The sequence below is a fragment of the Phyllostomus discolor genome, chromosome 12 (genome assembly GCF_004126475.2).
Source record: "Phyllostomus discolor isolate MPI-MPIP mPhyDis1 chromosome 12, mPhyDis1.pri.v3, whole genome shotgun sequence".
In the NCBI taxonomy this organism is placed as follows: Eukaryota; Metazoa; Chordata; class Mammalia; order Chiroptera; family Phyllostomidae; genus Phyllostomus; species Phyllostomus discolor.
Genome location: NC_040914.2, coordinates 7,556,009 through 7,574,585, shown reverse-complemented (window position 1 = coordinate 7,574,585; position 18,577 = coordinate 7,556,009). Strand labels below are relative to the sequence as shown.

Here is an 18,577-nt window from a genome sequence, read left to right as displayed (position 1 = left end):
TCTGAGGATGTGGAGCGGCGAGATGGTTTCCGAAGCAACTCTTTCGGACACAGAACTGAAGGAGACCTGAGGTCAGGGGTTACCAAGGGAAAGCGAGTCCAGGCTTCGAAAGGCCTAAGGGGAAACTCCGCGGGACTCACGTGCAAGCTCAGCCGGGGACTGGCCAATGGGCGTGGCGTGGCGGTGGCAGTAAGGGAGGGGGCGGGGTTATATTTGCGTATAGGCGGGGCCTGCAGGCCGAGGGGGCGGTGTCTTTCTGTATATCCAGCAGGCGGTGGGCCAGTGGGCGGGGCCGGGGCCGGGGCGGGGAGCTGAGGCGGGAGGGGCGCTCCCCCCCTGCCCCCAGAACGGAAATCTCGGGGAACCGAGCAGGCTGGCGGGCGTGCATCTCGCACCATCCTTGGGTCTCTGGTCTCCGCCAGCGTCGGACAGAGCTACCGCCGCCACCGCCACAACAGCAGCACCAACAGCATTCGGGGATCCGGGCCTGGCGGGGGCCGCGGGAGGCGGGGGCGCCCGGGCCCTGGATGTCCCGGAGCGCAGCGGCCAGCGTGAGAAGGGCGGGAGAGTGGGGCTCGGGTAGGGGGGCGGCGCCGCTGCTGATGTGGCGGTGGGGGGGGGGGCGGTGGGGGGAGGCAGCCGCTGCGCCCGGATGGAGAGGGTGCCAATGCTGTCGAGGGTGGTCCTGGGTGGGAGTCCACGAACAAACCCCCCACCGACCCAAAGCTTGGGAAACACAGGCCCTCCCTTACCGAGGTCCTGGAGATAAGGGTGCCGGACGCAGAACTCCCCCTCAGGGAAATCAAGGACAGGGGATAGATTTTCTGTATAACTCCCTAGGCAAGGTTTTGGGGATGGGTTCGGGACACAACCCCCGGATGAAGCCAGGGCCTGCTGGAGGCGATCCCGGGACCAGACGCCATCCAGACTCCTCCCTGCCTGAGGGGGTCTGTGAGCACAACAACCCTCTAGGCAAGGTCTCGATGGGGTCCCTGGGCACAGCTTCCCTACCAAGCCAAGGCTGAGGGCAATTTCAGGCACAATCTGTCCCCAGGCCTCAGAGGAGTCCTGGGCATAGCATCCCACCCACCTCCTCCCAATCCTTGGGCGGTGTCCTCGGAACAGCCCCTTCTCAAAATAAGGTCCCTGTGCCTGGGACTCCACTCCCACTGTAGCCTGAATACAATTAGGGAAATTTCAGGCACTTTCCCTCCTTGGTCAAGGGTCTCAGGGCACAGGTCCCTGGGACACCCTCTTTGTCCCTGGGGTTGCCCAGCTGCCTGGGAGTGGCCCCACACTCAGATAATGCGCTGGCCCCTCAGGCTTCAGGATTCATGCTGGGAGGTGGGGGAGAGGTTTCCCAGGAACCGGGTGCAGCCTTGTCTGTCTGCAGCATCTGAGGTGATGGCGGCTTTGTGTGTGGTACCTGGGGGAGGGGGGAAGTAAGTGACAGGGAGATGGCTAAGAGTGTGACCCCGTGTTTGCATGACTGGCTGTGTGTGTGTCTGTGCTACAGCTGGTGACTATGAGGAATCCTGTGTGTGTACCTGTCTTGTGATTGTGGTAGTGTCTGCGAGTGACCCCAGCATTTGTGTGACTGTGTACATGTGTATGACAACGGCTCAGTGTGCATGAACCCTGTACTTTTTGTGTGTGAGTGTGTGGGTGATTGTGACTGTGGACTTGTGTCTGTGGTTCCATCTTTAGCGACCCTGTGTTTGTGTGCCTTGGTAACTGTGACTGGGTATGTGACAGTGTGTGTGTTAAGTCTGGGGTTGGACGTGTGTGTGTGTATGTGGCTGACTGAAGATGTGGGTGGAGTTGTAACTGTGTGTAAGTGGAGTGGTGACCATGACTCTGTCCATGTGCAATCTTTCAGTGACTGAACATTTGTGGTTATACCTGCGACTGGTTTTATATTTGTGCCTCACATGGGTCTGTGTGACACACAATGTCCCTGCAACTCTGGGTGTGTGACTGCCATTATAGATGAAGTCTGTCACATCGTGCCTGTGTGACTGGGGTTGTGTGATGGCACTGTGACTTGTATGTTTGTGTGACTGGTTGTGTGTTCAGAGCCATGTCTGTGTGTGTGACTGGGATTGTATAAATGATGGCATCTAGCTCTGTGTGTTGATACTGAGTGATGGTGTGCATTTACAATCATGAATGTGTGATTTGGGTTATGTACTTGACTTGGGGTCTGAAACCCTGGCTGACCATTAATAGTGGGTTATTTCACTATCTGACTCTATTTTTATAGGTGTGTCTATGTGTGATGGCATCAGGCTACTGTGTATGTTGGGGGCATGCAGGTGACTGGGGCTTCTGTATTTGTTTGTGACCTGCATGTCTGTGACCCAGATGACTATATGTAACCTGTGTCTATGTCACAGGCTGTGCGAGTATCTGTAGCTGTGTGGCTGTTTGGTGTGTGTGTGTGTCTGTGTGCATGCTGGACTATTTGTATTTGAGTGTGTAATTTGGTGACAGGGTGACTGTGAGGAGCTGTGTCTTTTTTTTTTAAGATTTTTTATTTATTTATTTTTAGAGAGGGAAGGAAGGGAGAAAGAGAGAGAGAGAAACATCAATGTGCGGTTGCTGGAGGTCATGGCCTGCAACCCAGGCATGTGCCCTGACTGGGAATCGAACCTGCGACACTTTAGTTTGCAGCCTGTGCTCAATCCACTGAGCTACGCCAGCCAGGGCAGGAGCTGTGTCTTTTGCATAAGCACAGCTAGAAATGCTATGTTGGGTCCCTGCATTTCAGAGCACGCACGTAACTGTGTGCCTGTGGTACGTGAAATAGAAATTGTGTCCTGATGGCTCTGTGTATGAGACACTGTGTGTCTGGCCACATGGGGCTGTGACTGTACGAGTATGTGGCCACTTGTCTCTGTGACTTGTGTGTTTTCATGGAGACTGTGTGTTTCTCTGTGATGCTATGATGTGGGATGGTTGGGTGTGGGTTATTGGGTGATGGCACTATAACTGTGTGGCTGGATAGTGTGGGTACTGAGGCTGTGTGACTCTGCATGCACAATCACCTCTGAAATGTGGATGGCTGTGACTTTGAACCGCCGACTGTCAGGCTATGCCTGAGTGTGGCCATCCTGGGGGATAGTTGTCTCTTGATGGCTGTATGCATGTCTTTAGTGTGCAAGCCTGTTTCCCTATAGTGTATGGGTCATGGCCACCAGCGTCTCTGTGTGATTGGGGATGGAGGACTATCCATCTAAGTTAGTTGATACTGTGACTAAATGTGAGCCTCTATGACTAGGTATGCGTGACTGTGTGACAGTGTGTGACCAAAAAGTGTGTTGGTGTGACTGATACAAGGGGTTGAGTGTCCATGTGCAGCTTTGTGCCTGTGGGTGATTGAACACATGTGGCTGTGACTGGGTGTGGCTGTGTGATCAGATGTGTGTATCTCTGCATTCATCCATGACCAGATGTCAACAGACAGCACTGGAGCTAGGTGTGACACGTGTGTGTGCTATGATTGTGTCTTTGTGACTGGGTGTGATTCTGAGTGGTAGTATCTTGGGTGACTGCCTAAGGAAAAGTTACTGTCTGGGTGTAGCTGTACATGTACCACTTGGGTGGGTATGACTGGGCCCAGCTCTTTGTATGTGGCTGAGAAAATAGAAGTGACCACACATCAGCAGCTGATGTGACTAGGTGTGTGTGGCAGTGCCTAGGCAGGCTGGGACTCTGTATGCATGGAGACATATGTCTGTAGTGAGACTGTGTATATCTGTGAACTTGGCTATGTGACAAGATATTTGTAGTGGTTGTGATTCTATGTGTGTCTGTGTGGCCTGGTGTATATAGTTGGGGTTGTGTCTGTGTGTAACTAAATGTGCAGAGCTGTGACCCAGTGCTAGGGACAACTGTAGCCATGAGTCACCTGCAGACACCTGACTGTATGTTTGTGCATCCCTGGACATGTGTCTAGAGGGCAAGGCCACTCCCTCCTCACACCATCCCTGTGGGTACTGAGGGCCTCCTGAGGCCAGGATATCCCCTAACAAACCCCCTCAGACACACTTACTCATTCTTGGGCCCTTGCAGGCAGGTGGCTCATCCCCCTTGTAACAGTTGCTATGACAACCAAGCCCTCATCAGGGAGCGTGAGATGGAGCGGTGTTGGCTGATGTCCAACATCAGAGGGGATGAGGTAGGGGATCAAGCCCAACCCAAACCAGCCTCTCACCTTCTCTTCTGTCCCTTGAGCAGAGTGGACCCAGGAGGCCTGAGCAACATCTGTCCCCAGCCCCCTGTGGGGCCCTGGGGCCCCCTGAAACCTCCAGGACGGATCCAGGTGAGTGACCGGGTGGAGATGGGGCAGGGACTGAGTGGGTAGGTGGGTCTGACTAACATGACCAGAGAAACTGTCCCTGCAGTCACACAGGCCTAATCACACTCATGAGTGGACACCTTCAAATCTCTTCCCTATACACTCAGTGACCATTCAAGCCCGATTCATGCTCAGACATACACGGGGACACTGAGACACACATCGACCTCCCCACACACATAAGTGCAGGGTCACATAAGCATGCAGACACATTCCCAGACAACACCCAGACTCTTTCAGACCAGGGGTGACAGACACTGAGCAGATTCTGACTCCAGGGCCACCCTGCACACAGAGACCAGACAACATGTGCAGACCCATGCTTCCACAGACAGCAGCCAGACTTCCTCAACTGACATGCCTCACAGACTCCACCTCTGGACACATCTCCTCATAAAGAGCTACACTTCTAGCCCTGGCTGGTGCTGCTCAGTGGATTGAGCACCAACCTGTGAACCGAAGGGTTACCAGTTTGATTCCTGGTAGGGCACGTGCCTGGGATGTGGGCCAGGTCCCTGGTTAGGGGTATGCAAGAGGCAAGCAGCCTGTGAACCAAAGGGTCATTGGTTGGATTCCCAGCTGGGGCACATGCCTGGGTTGCAGGCCAGGTCCCCAGTAGGGGGTGTTCGAGAGGCAACCAATCAATGTTTCTCACGTACATCAGTGTTTCTCTCCCTTTCTTTCTCCCTCTCTTCCCCTCTCTCTAAAATATAAATAAAATCTGGAAAAAAATTATTTTAACAAAAAAGAGCTACACTTCTGCACAGACATAGTCTCACAAATAATAGTCATGAGCAGCTCTAAAAAATAACACACATCACATTCTCACACACCTTGCAGATGCATGGGTGCGCACTGACACACCCTCAGAACAACACCCGTGGACCCAACTCTACAACAGTCACATGCTCTGACAGACACACCCTCAACAAACAACAGCTGCAGTCTTGGACACCGGCATGGTCTCTTGGGTAACTCATACATACCCTCATCGATGACAACAGACAGTCGCCAATGACAATGGCCACACTCTCACACAGATATACAGCCTCACAGTCAACTTCTTCCTGCTCAGAGACACATCCTCACTTCTCTGGCAACATTTGCCGACACACTCACAACCACTCACACATATGGACCCTTCAGCAACAACCTTCAGGGACCTATCCTCACAGACGACCACCATGTTCTTGGACACAGATCTCCCACGGACAGCATGCATAGACACACACTCTAGGGAACAACCACTCGGACCCACATCCTCCTCTGCAGCCCTTAGAAATACACACTCACTGCAGTGGCATGTTCTGCTCTAGACACCCTCCCAGACACCATGCAGGGACACACCAGCCACATAGTCGCACACACACACAGTCCCCATCTGCTCACCCTCCTGGGACTGTCAGGATGGCTTATCAGTGAACAGTGTTTCCATGAGGATTGTCTTAGTAGCTGGCCGTCTCCACCCTCACCCACACCTCTGAGAGTCACAGGTGTGCACTGCCCCGGGGTCCCACGCCTTACACTACACACTGTTGTCCATACTCTCTGGCCTTGGCTCTGGACCTCAGTTTCTGGACCTTCTAAGACCCCCCCCAACATTTGATCCAGGCAATTCCCAACTCTTGTGCCTTCTGACCACCTCAGCCCCTGACCTCGTGACCCCTGACTTTGTGCCCCATGACCCAGTACTCTCCATTGCCTTGACTTCCCATTACGTTGGATCCTCATGATTCCAGACTGCCACATCCCCATTTCCAGACCCCCCGAAAGCTGTGACCCACATCCCAGACCTCCCTGCCCCTCAGCTCCATGTCTTCTGAATCTCCGCATTGACTCTTGTGCTCTGCCTCATGTCTTGACCCTGCTTAATGTCATCCCCATCCCCCGTGTCCCCTGACTGCTGCTGATCCAAGTTCCCTGAATGTCATGTCGTCTGACCCAGTGACCCTCTAGCCCTGTAACCCTACTCCCCTGTTATCTGACTCTGTGCCCACTGAGCACTGTGTCCACTCCCTGAGCATTGTGTGTGTCTTCTGACCCTGGCCTTTGACCAACTCCCTGTCCTGTGTCACCAGAGGGGCCAGGCACCATGAACAAGTTACGGCAGAGCCTGAGGCGGAGAAAGCCAGCCTACGTGCCTGAGGCATCGCGCCCCCATCAGTGGCAGGCAGACGAGGATGCGGTGCGCAAGGGCACGTGCAGCTTCCCTGTCAGGGTGAGTGGGTAGAGCATGGGTGAGGGTGGGATGCATGCCGGTCCTAGCTGGGTGAGGTCCTGCCCTCTGTGACAGAGACAGCGCATCCACAAAGAGCTGTGGAGCCTGTCCATGCGTGATCCCACAGCTTGTCCTTCAGAGTTAGGATTAAAAACCAGCACACTTTCTCTTGTACCAGGAAAATGTCACCTGGGGGATGTCCTGCCTGGGTCACCCGTTTTGTGGGAGCTGACAATTTCCAGAGGGCACTGGAAGGTCACAAAAATTTTGTTCCATTTGCAAAGCCCTCTGACACTTTACAATGCACGCTATGCTTTAATACGAGAGATAGCAGGTTCATGTTCAAATCCCAACTTGGAACCTTCTTCTAGATCTCCAGATGCAGCCTGTGAGTGTGAGGGGTCCTTTTGGGAGGCGCAGGAAATGCTGGTGGGAGTGAGGAAGGGAAGGCAGCCAATCACTGGTGGGTAGCTAAACTACAGCTGTGGGCAGCTGAGTTTCATGCCACTGGGGACTTTGGGAAATAGAGCCACCCACCCATAGCAGGAGGAAGCTGGGGTGTGTGTACCCCAACTCCCATGAGGCATTGCTGGGGCCAGCCCTCAGGTGCGGAGGTGCAGGTGCTAGCACTCAGAAGGACAACAGTGGTAGGTTAAGGCCCAGGGACAGGTGCAGGATGGGAATCACTACTGCCTGGTATGCTTCAGTTTCTCATCTGTATATCTGGGACGGAAATAGGGGACCTCCCTTGTAGAGTTGAGGTGCAGAGTAAATGAGTGCTAAGCACATATGATATGCTGAGGACATTGTGTGATGCATTGCAGCTGCTCAGGGGACACTAGGAATTATTGAATACTGTGCTTATTCCATGCCCTCCTGTTTTTCCTCCCTCCCAAGTACCTGGGCCACGTGGAGGTAGAGGAGTCCAGGGGGATGCATGTGTGTGAAGATGCAGTGAAGAAGCTGAAGGCGGTGAGCGAGGGGCTGGCACAGGGGGGGCAAGTTCAGGCCAGAAGAGACAGCCCTGATCACGCCCTCTGTTCTCACCTTCCCCCAGATGGGCCGGAAGTCCGTGAAGTCAGTCCTGTGGGTGTCAGCTGACGGGCTCCGAGTGGTGGATGACAAGACCAAGGTAGGAGGCTCGTGGGGGTGGAAGAGGGCCTCTTTCCTCACCCTGCTCGAATGGGGCCAAGGGTGCTATCCCACCCACCGCTAGGATGTCCCTCCCTCAGGGACCTTCCAGACTACACCATGGGCTTCTGGAACATCTTGGCACACCTCACAGTTGCACTTCAGGATCGTGTCCTGTGGTTAATTGTGAGCCAACATAGACAGTGAGTGAGAGCAGACTGGAGCAGCTGCCTCAGCTCCAGCCCACCCGCTTGCCCACCTATCCGCTGGGGGACCCTGGGTGTGAAATGCAACCCTTCTGTCCCTCAGTCTCATCATCTGTCAAATGGGGATAATAAAAGACCCTACCATTACCTGAGAAAGCATATCACACGGCCAGGTGTTTCCTCACCGAAAAGGGTTTTTTTGGGAAAGAGTTGCAATCGAATGCAAGCAGACATGGCCAGCCTGGCTTGTGGGCCAACATGGAGGAGTATTTATAGAAGGAAAAGGGAGTCAGGAAGGAGGAATTCAGAGTCATAGATCTTTACTATAAAAACAGAGATCTTCCTGTAGGGTTCTCGCAATTACGCAGAGTGCCAGGACTTCCAAAGCCCTAACCCCTCCCAAGGACACTCCCAATGCACTGCTGCTCAGCATGGCAGTTGGTCTTTATCACCTGGTGTGGTGTGCATACTCAGACCAGTGTTAGCTGTTAGGTGTGTGTTGTCAGTCTACCCAGCCAGACAGGAAGCCGTGGGGCCAGGATCTGGGTATCTGTCACTTTTGAATTCCCTGCCTCCAGCCCAGAGGCCTCCAGAGGAGGCAGCCAGCCCACGATGACAGTTAGGTTAATGACCGAACAGTATTGACATCTTTGCACAGGCAGTTCTCTCAGCTTGAATTTCTGTTCCCTGCCTTTTGCCTCCAGGAAGCTTTGCCTGACTCTACCTCCCCACTCAGGTTGGGTCAGGCACCTCCTCTTCCCTGTGCCTCCCCATCCCTTCCCTGACCTCTGTGTCTGTGTCTCCCTCGTTACAGCCTGGTTGTGACTCTGGGCCCTCTCCTGGTAATGAGTCTGTTTCTGTGCTTAATTGGGAGTCCCATGCCTGCAGGGTCCACAGCAGGATCCACAATGACTGCCAGGTGCCTATCCCGGTCAGGATGGCTTATGGAGCAGACACTACGGGATGTTGAATGAATACGTGAAAGTTCACATTTCTCTCCTGGTCCTCCTGACTGCTCCCAGGACCTGCTGGTGGACCAGACCATCGAAAAAGTCTCCTTTTGTGCTCCTGACCGCAACCTGGACAAGGCTTTCTCTTATATCTGCCGTGACGGGACCACCCGCCGCTGGATCTGCCACTGTTTCCTGGCACTTAAGGACTCCGTGAGTATCACCAGAGCCCAGGGCCTGCTGACTCTTCTCTCTCATTCCCTGGCAGTCCAGCTCCATCCCCAGCCTGCTGAGTGGAGTCACACAAGCCATCACCTCTCCTCTCCAGGCCTGGTGTCCTCATCCGGAAAAGGGACTGTACTCAGAGCTCCTAGCCTAGAGAATTGTTGTGGACTTGAATGGGTTAATACACAGGAGTTGGAATATGCCTGGGATATAGGAAGCACTCAGGAAAACACTGGTTATCGTCGTCCTCCTTATTATCAGCAGTTCTTCATGTTTCTCTAACTTTTCTAATTGAGGATCGTATACATACACTAGTAATATGCATTCTATGTCCAGCTCCATGAATTTTTGCTTATGGATAAACCCCACCCAGGCCAAGTGGTGGGGTTTCCTGCCCCCAGCAGGCTCCCTCAGGCCCTTCTCAAACAATACCCCTTCCCCGACTCTTCCTTCAGCCTTGATTCATTTTGTCTTTGTTTCTTTATATTTTGGGAAGTCAAGGTCCCCTCTGAGAATCAGATGAAAGCAACAAATGGGCTCTTTTCAGAAGCATCCTCACAGTGAGGCTTGTGACAGAAAGCCCCCAATAGCAGTGATTTCAGTGCAGTAGAAGTTTGCCCCTGTCTCATGTGGAAGACACCCAAAGGCAGGCAGTGCAACACAGTTGTGGCTCCCCTCCCTGCATCAGAGCCTCGGCTTCTCGATGTCGCTGCTACGCCGAAGTATGGCTACACTTCTCTACTTGCCAAAGACGGTGGAAACTAGAATCTTTATTCTGCCCTGAACTCTGGACCCTGAATTCAGTCCCTTGCCCAACTTTGTAGGAAACCACAGTCTCAGCCTCCTACGTCAGCCAGTTCTTTGGTTGCTGGCAAAAGAAACTAATCTGGCTAACTTAAATCTAAAATATAATTCATGGCCCTGGCCAAGTGGTTCAGTTGGTTGGAGCATTGTCCCATAAGCGAAGGGTTACATGTTCGATTCCCAGTCAGGGAACATACCTGGCTTGTGCGTTTGATTCCTGGTCAGTTGCAATTCCTGGTCCAGGTGCATTCAGGAGGAAACCAGTCGATTCTTCTCTCACATCCGTGTTTCTCTCTCTGTTCTCTCTCTGTCTCTTCTTCTCTCTCTAAAAGCAATGAAAAAATGTCCTTGGGTGAAAATTTTAAAAAAATTAAATTAAATGCACAGCCCTGACCAGTGTGGCTTAGTTGGTTGGGCATCATCCTGTGAAGCAAAAAGTCGCTGGTTCAATTCCCAGTCAGGGCACATGCCTGGGTTGGGTGTTCAGTCCCCAGTTGGGGCACAGGAGAGGCAACTGCTCAATGTCTCTGACATCAGTGTTTTTCTCCCTCTCTTTCTCCCTCCCTTCCTCTCTCTCTAAAAAGAAATAAATAAAATCTTTTTAAAAATTTTCATGGAAGGATATAAGAAATCTCACAAAATCAAAAGGTGGCCCTGGCTGGGAGGCTTACTTGGAGTATTGTCCCATGCACCAAAAGGTTACAGGTTTGATCCCCAGTCAAACCTGTAAGCCCCAGTCAGCCCCAGGCGCATACGAGGCTGAGGGTTCTATCCCTGGTCAGGGTAGGTACAAGAGGCAACCTATCCATGTTTTTCTTTCACATTGAAGTTTCCCTTCCTCTCTCTAAAATCAATACATATATCATTGGGTGAGGAACACAACAAAACCAAAGGACAGTTGGAACATTAAGCATCAGAAAGGGCAGAGAGCAGGGCAGCCTAGAGCCACTGCACTATGGGACAGTTCCATCAGGGCACCGTTGTGAGATGAACCTGCCTCCCAATGCTTCAGTCCGGTTTCTGGTGAGAGGGCGTGGAATTGGCCTGGCTTGGGTCCCTGGCTTCCCCTTGGCCGGGGGAGGGTGGAACACCCAGACGGACTTAGCCAGTATTGAAAAGGAGTTTCCCAAAGGGAATCTGTGGTGCTGTTATCCAGAGCAGGGAGATAATGGGCAAGTGAAACAACTCCTGTACCTTGCAGACCTTACTAGTCTACTCAAGGATTCCTGCGTGCTTCAGAAATCCCCACTGCCAAGAGCTCTGAGCCCCGCAAACGAGCCAATACCCTCAACTTCCTCACTTGTTCACACAATTTCAGACCTGAAAGCAGGCGTGTCAGTATTGATTAGTCAGCACAGATCGGTGCCTGCCAAGGGCTAGTGTGGAGATATTTGAGATGCAGAGACCATAGCAACCGCTATTTCTGGAGAATAGCATAGTAGTTGTCTCAGTTATCTGTTGTGCATAACAAGTTTTTCTCCAAAATTTAGTGGCTTAAAATTCCAATCACTTATTGCCTTGCATGTTTCTGTAGGTAAGGAGTGTGGGAAGGCTCAGTGAGTATCTGGCGCTGGGTCTCTCACACTGCTGCAGTCACAGTGTGCGTGGCTGTCACTTGGGAGACCACAACATGGATGCTTGAGGAAAGCTGGATTTCTCACATGGTGGCACAGGGCTCCAAAACGGGGAGGGGCGGAGGGAAGGAGAGAGAGGGAGAGAGACTGAGATTGCTTTAACCCTAGTACTAACCAGGAGGAAGCTGTGTGGCCTTTTTGGACTTGGAAACCACAGCATTGCTTCTGTGGTGTTCTGTTTGTCCAGACAAGGACAGAGGTCTTCCCAGACGAAGTAAAGACAACACCAACCCTACTTCTGATGGGAGAGAGACAGGGTTCTGGAAGAGCATGTGGGGCCAGAAATTTGTTGTAACTCTTTTTTGTTTTGTCAGGGGGTTTTTTTGGCTGGGTATAGTGAACTTCATTGATGACAAGATAGAGCTTCTAAGCCCCTCCCCTTCTTCAATGTTTTATTTATAAAATCCCATGTTTCATTTAAGAGTTTTATAGTTTTAGCTCTTACATTTAGGTCTTTGATCCCTTTTGAGTTAATTTTTGGGAATGGTGTCAGGTAGGGGGTCCATCTTCATTTTTTTCCATATGTATATCTGTTGTCCCAGCGCCATTTGTTAATGAGACTATCTTTTCTCCATTGAATAGTCTTGGCCCCAATATTTCCAAGAAAATCAATGGGCCATAGATATGAAGGTATATATCTGGGCACTCAGTTATTCTTCATCAGTCTACTTGTCTATCATAATGCCAGTATCACACTTTTTTGATTACTGTAGCTTTAGAGTAAGTTTTAAAATTTAAAAGTGTAAGTTCTATTTTGTTCTTTCCCCAAATTGTTTTGGCTATTCTGAGTCACTTGCAATTCCGTGTAAATTATAGAATTAGCTTTTTCATTTCTGTGAGACTCCATTGGGTTTTGATAGAGGTTACATTAAATCTATAGATCACCATGGGAAATATTGCCATTTTAACAGGATGAAGTCTTCCAATCCATAAACATAAGATGTTTCATTTATTTAGGTCTTCTTTAATTTCTTTCAGTAGTTTTTGAAAAGATTTTATTTATTTTGAGATAGAGGGGAAGGGGGGTAGAAAGAGAGGGAGAGAAACATCAAAGTGAGAAAGAAACAACCATCAGTTGCCTCTCAGATGCCCCCAACTGGGGACCTGGCCCACAACCCAGGCACGTGCCCTGACAGGGAATCAAATCGAAGACTAGTTTGTGGGGTAATGCCCATCCCACTAAGCCATACTAGTCAGGGCTTTTTTCAATAATATTTTGTAGTTTTCAGTATTTATTTCTTTCATTTCCTTGGTTATATTTATTCCTAACCATTTTGTCCTTTTAGATGCTTTTGCAAATGAAATTATTGGCTTAATTTTATTTCGAATTGTTCACTTCTAGTGTATATAAATGTGACTTTTATTGATCTTGTATTTGAACCTTTCCTGAATTAATTTATTTTTTTCATTTTTTAAATGGTTTTATTTATTTACTTTTAGAGGGGAAATGAGGGAGAAATAGAGGGAGAGAAACATCAATGTGTGGTTGCCTCTCATGCCCCCCCTACCAGGGGCCTAGACTGCAACCCAAGCATGTGCCATGACTGGGAATTGAACCAGCAACCCTTTGCTTCACAGGCTGGCAGTCAATTCACTGAGCCACACCACTTAGGGCTGAATTAACTTATTAACACTAACAATTTATGGATTATTTAGGACTCTCTACATGCAAGATCATGTCATCTGCAAATAGAGATAATTTTACTTCTCCCTTTCCAACTTGGATGCCTTTATTTCCTTTTCCTGTCTTATTCCTCTGGCTAGAACTTCCAGTATACTGTTGAATAGAAGTGATGAGAATGAAACATCATAAAGTGATAAATGAAACATCTTATGTTTATGGATTGGAAGACTTCATCCTGTTAAAATGGTATTATTTCCCATGGTGATCTATAGATTTAATGTAACCTCTATCAAAACCCAATGGAGTTTCACAGAAATTAAAAAGCTAATTCTATAATTAAGTGGTGAGAATGGATATTCTTCTGTGTGTGTGTTTTATTGTTCTTCAAGTACAGTTGTCTCCATTTTCCCCACACCCTCCTGACCTCCCATCCCCTCCTCTCACCCTTGATTCTGCCCCCTTTGGCTTTGTCCATGTGTCCTTTATACATGTTCCTTGATGAACCTTCCCCAACTTTCCCCCATTAACCCTCTCCCTTCCCCTCTGGTCACTGTCAGCCTGTTCTCAATTTCTGTGTCTTTGGTTATATTTTGCTTGTTTCTTTGTTTTGTTTACTAGGTTCCTATTAAAGGTGAGATCATATGGTATTTATTTGTCTTTTACCACCTGGCATATTTCACTTAGCATAATGCTTTCCAGCTCCATCCATGCTGTTGCAAAGGGTAGGAGCTCCTTCTTTCTTTCTGCTGCATAGAATTCCATTGTGTAAATGTACCATAGTTTTTTTATCCATTCATTTACTGATGGGCACTTAGGTTGCTTCCAGCACTTGGGTATTGTAAATTGTGCTGTTATGAGCTTTGGGGTGCACAGGTTCTTTAGAATTGCTGTTTCAGGATTCTTCGGGTATAATTCCAGCAGTGGTATTGCTGGGTCAAAAGGCAGTTCCATTTTTAGTTTTCTGAGGAAATTCCATACTGTTTTTCACAGTGGCTGCACCAGTCTGCATTCCTACCAACAGTGCACTAGGATTCCCTTTTCTCCACAACCTCTCCAACTCTTCTTGTGTGTTGCTTTGTTTATGATGGCCATTCTGTCTGGTGCGAGGTGGTATCTCATTGTGGTTTTAATTCCCATCTCTCTGATGGCTAGTGACACTGGGCATCTTTTCATGTCTCTGGGTCCTCTGTATGTCTTCCCTGGGGAAGTGTCCACTCAGGTCCTTTACCCATTTTTTAATTGGGTCATTTGTCTTCATGGAGTGGAATTGTGTGAGTTCTTTATATATTTTGGAGATCAAACCCTTGTCCGAGGTATCATTGGCAAATATGTTTTCCCTTATAGTTGATTCTCTTTTCACTTTAATGCCGTTTTCTTTAGCCATTCGGAAGCTTCTTATTTTGATGAGATCCCATTTGTTTATTATTTCCTTTATGTCCCTTGCTCTAGGGATATCTGTGCATCTGTGGGACATCTAGCAATATCTGTGAAAATATTGCTGCATGGGAATATCTGAAATTTTCCTGCCTATGTTCTCCTCTAGGACTTTTATGGTATCACTGCTTATATTTAAGTCTTTTATTGACCTTGAATTTATTTTTCTGTATGGTGTAAGTTGGTGATAGAGTTTCTTTCTTTCTTTCTTTCTTTCTTTTTTTTTTTTTTTTTTTTTGCATGTAACTGATCAGATCTCCCAATATCATTTGTGGAAGAGGCTATTTTTACTCCAGAAAATGGGCATTCTTATCTTGTTCCTGATTTCAGGGGAAAACTTTCAGTATTTTACCATTGAGTATGATGTTAGCTGCAACTTTTTCATAAATGTCCATTGTCAGGTTGAGGAAGTTTTCCTCTATTCCAGGTTTGTTGAGTGTTTTTTATCATGAAAGGGTATTGAATTTTTAAAAGGGTATTGGATTTTATTTATTATTTTTAAAGATTTTTATTTATTTATTGTTAGAGAGAGTAGGAGGGAGGGAGAAAGAGAGGGAGAGAAATATCACTGTGTGGTTGCTCTCACATGACCCCAACTTGGGACCTGGCCGCAACCCAGGCATGTGGCCTGACTAAGAATCAAACTGGCAACCCTTTGATTTGCAGGCCCACTCTCAATCCACTGAACTACACCAGACAGGGCTAAAGTATATTTTATTGATTATACTATTACAGTTGTCCCATTTTTTTCTCCCCTTTACTTCCCTCTGCCCTGCAACCCCCTTCCCACCAGCACTCCCTACCCCTTAGTTCATGTCCATGAGCCATACATATAAGTTCTTTAACCGCTCCATTTTCTGTACTATTCTTAACTTCCCCCATCTATTTTCTATCTACAATTTATGCTTCTCATCCCCTGTACCTTTTCCCCCATTCTCCCTTCTTCCCCTTGCCAGTGATGGCCCTCCATGCAATCTCCATTACTTTGCTTCTGTTCCTGTTCTACTTGTTTTCTTAATTTGGTTTTTTGTTTGTTTTAGGTTCAGTTGTTGATAATTGTGAGTTTGTTGTCATTTTACTGTTCACAGTTTTGAAAATTTTCTTTTCCTTAGGTAAGTCCCTTTAACATTTCATATAATAAGGGCTTGATGATGATGAAGTCCTTTAACTTGACCTTATCTGGGAAGCACTTTATCTGCCCCTCCATTCTAAATGATAGCTTTGCTGGATAGAGTAATCTTGGATGGAGATCCTTGCCTTTCATGACTTTGAATATTTCTTTCCAGCCCCTTCTTGCCTGCAAGCTTTCTTCTGAGAAATCAGCTGATAGTCTTATGGGAACTCCCTTGCAGGTAACTGTCTCCTCTTCTGTTGCTGCTTTAAGGTTCTTTCCTTATCTTTAATCTTGGGTGATGTAATTATGATGTGCCTTGGTGTGTGCTTCCTTGGGTCCAACTTCTTTGGGACTCTCTGAGCTTCCTGAACTTCCTGGAAGTCTATTTCCTTTGCCAGATTGGGGAAGTTCTCCTTCATTATTTGTTCAAATAAGTTTTCAATTTCTTGCTCTTCCTCTTCTCCTTCTGGCACCCTTATGATTCGGATGTTGGAATGTTTAAAGTTGTCCCGGAGGTTCCTAAGCTTCTCCTTATATTTTGAATTATTATTTCTTTGTTCTGTTCTGGTTGAATGTCTATTTCTTCCATCTGCTCCAAATCGTTGATTTGAGTCCTGATTTTCTTCCCTTCATTGTTGGTTCCCTATTTTTCTTTATTTCACGTTGCATATCCTTCACCTCTTCCTGTGTTTTGCAGCTATACACAACTGTTTCTGTGAGCATCCTGATTACTAGTGTTTTGAACTCTGCATGTGATAGGTTGACTATCTCTTCATTGCTTAGCTCTATTTTTGGAGTTTTGATCTGTTCTTTCATCTGGGCTATATTTCTTTGTCTCGTTACACCTGTTACATAGTAAGGGGCAGAGCCTTAAGTGTGCACCAGGGCAGGGCAACATGCTGCATTGTGGTGCTGTTTGTGGGGGTGGGGTCAGAAAGGGAACAATGCTGCTTGCTCGGCTATTGGCCAACTTTCAGTCACTTCCTGTGCTACCCACAAGCAAATTGGGCTTTTCTGGTGCTGATTCATGGGCAGGTGGGTTTGTGTACTTTCTAGGACCCTGTAGGTCTCCCCAGTGAACTCTCCTGTGAGGCTGGGAGTTTCTCCCACTGCTGCAACCCCCACAGATGTTTACAGCCAGAGGTTTTGAGGCTTTATTTCCCCATGCTAGAACCTTGGGTTGTGTGGTCTGTCTTGCTCCCCAGTTGTCCCTCCTGGTTTATCTGCACACAGATGTGGACCATCTGGTCCTCCAGCCACCACCTTGCTGGGCATCCTCTCCACCCTGGCTGCCTGTCTCCTCCCCTCCTATCAGACTGAATGAGTTTATTCTTTAGTTCCTTGGTTGTCAGACTACTGTACTGTTCGATTTTCTGGCAATTCTGGTTGTTTTTTGGTTTTAAATTTGTTGTCCTTTATTTGGTTGTGTAAAGAGGCCAATTGTATCTACCTATGCTGAAAGGGTATTGAATTTTGTTGAATGCTTTTTCTGCATTAGTCAAGATAATCTTGTGGTTTTTCCTTCATTCTACGAGTGTGTATTATATTGATTAATTTCCATGTGTTGAGCCAGCCTTTCATTCCTGGAATAAATCTCACTTGATCATGGTGCATAATCTATTTAATATGCTTCTGGGTTCATCCCTGGCTGGTGTGGCTCAGTGGATTGTCAGCCTTTGAAACAAAGGGTCACCAGTTCAATTCCCAGTCAGGGCACATGCCTGGGTTGCAGGCCAGGTCCCCAGTGGGGGGTGCACGCAAGAGGCAACTACACATTGATGTTTCTTTCCCTCTTTCCCTTCCCCTCTGTCTAAAAATAATTAAATAAAAAATCTTTAAAAAAATATGCTTCTGGGTTCAGTTGCTGGTGTTTTGTTGAGGATTTTTGTCTCCAAGTTTAAGAGGTGGCTGAGCATCTCGGTTAGGAAACAGAAGTCTGACAGATCTTATGAGAATCCCAATGCTGTCACTCATGATGGGTGTATTAACAGCCTCAGTTTCTTCACCTGTAAAACTGATTCATGACAGTGTGCACCTCCTGGCATTGTTCGAGGATTTCATAAAAGGATGTAAGTCAGGGCTCAGCCTGTGCTGGATACATTTACACTGATACGTATTATGGTATTTCTCTGTGCCATACACCTTGTATATGTTCATTTATTTAATTCTTGCGGTAACCCTGGTGAAGTAGGGGCTGTTGGGGAGCATCTCATTTTATAGATGAGGAGGCTCAGGCACTGAGAGGTGAGGTGATTTTTTTTTAGATTTTATTTATTTTTAGAGAGAGGAAGGGAAGGAGAAAGAGAGGGAAAGAAACATCAGTGCATGGCTGCCTCTCACACACCTCCTACTGGGGACCTGGCCTGCAACCCAGGCATGTGCCCTGAGTGGGAATCAAACTGGTGACTCTTTGGTTTTCAGGCTGGTGCTCAGCCCACTGAGCCATACCAGCCAGGGCGTGAAGCGGTTTTCTTGAGAACACACAGCTGAAAAGTGGAAAGCCAGCATCCATCCAGGCTTTCTGGCTTGGTGCCTCTCAAGTCAGCACTCAGGAAATAGTGACTGTTGTTTTTTACTCCCAATGTTTTATTAGAAAATGTTTTTCAAACACACAGCAAAGTCAAAAGGCGTGTACAGTAACCAGTCACCTATACACATACCACCCAGTTCTTGCCATTCACACCTGTCTGTGCTCACTCTGTTACTTACCTGTCCATCTCAGTTTTGATGCATTTCCCCATTGCAGATACCAGAATACTTTTCCAAACACTTCAGCATGCATACCATTAAGTCAATTTCATATTTTTTCAGCACTTTTTAAAATAAAATAACTATTTATACAGCTTCTTGTCATGCATAATTGTTTTGATCCATTCA

General features: G+C 48.0%; 1 protein-coding gene across 2 annotated transcripts in view; it reads left to right on the top strand.

The window, feature by feature from the left end:
• Window positions 1-295: 295 nt before the first annotated feature.
• The window catches only part of NUMBL (NUMB like endocytic adaptor protein), a 31,713-nt gene continuing 13,431 nt past the window's right edge, over window positions 296-18,577 (top strand). The window contains exons 1-6 of one of the 2 annotated variants that reach the window (XM_028529536.2): window positions 296-551; window positions 4,240-4,324; window positions 6,439-6,578; window positions 7,476-7,550; window positions 7,636-7,710; window positions 8,938-9,078. In XM_028529536.2, coding sequence (XP_028385337.1) covers window positions 528-551; window positions 4,240-4,324; window positions 6,439-6,578; window positions 7,476-7,550; window positions 7,636-7,710; window positions 8,938-9,078 — 540 coding nt within the window. In that variant the 5' untranslated portion in view covers window positions 296-527. The remainder of the gene's footprint in view (window positions 552-4,239; window positions 4,325-6,438; window positions 6,579-7,475; window positions 7,551-7,635; window positions 7,711-8,937; window positions 9,079-18,577) is intronic. The other variant, XM_028529535.2, reaches the window with a different exon arrangement.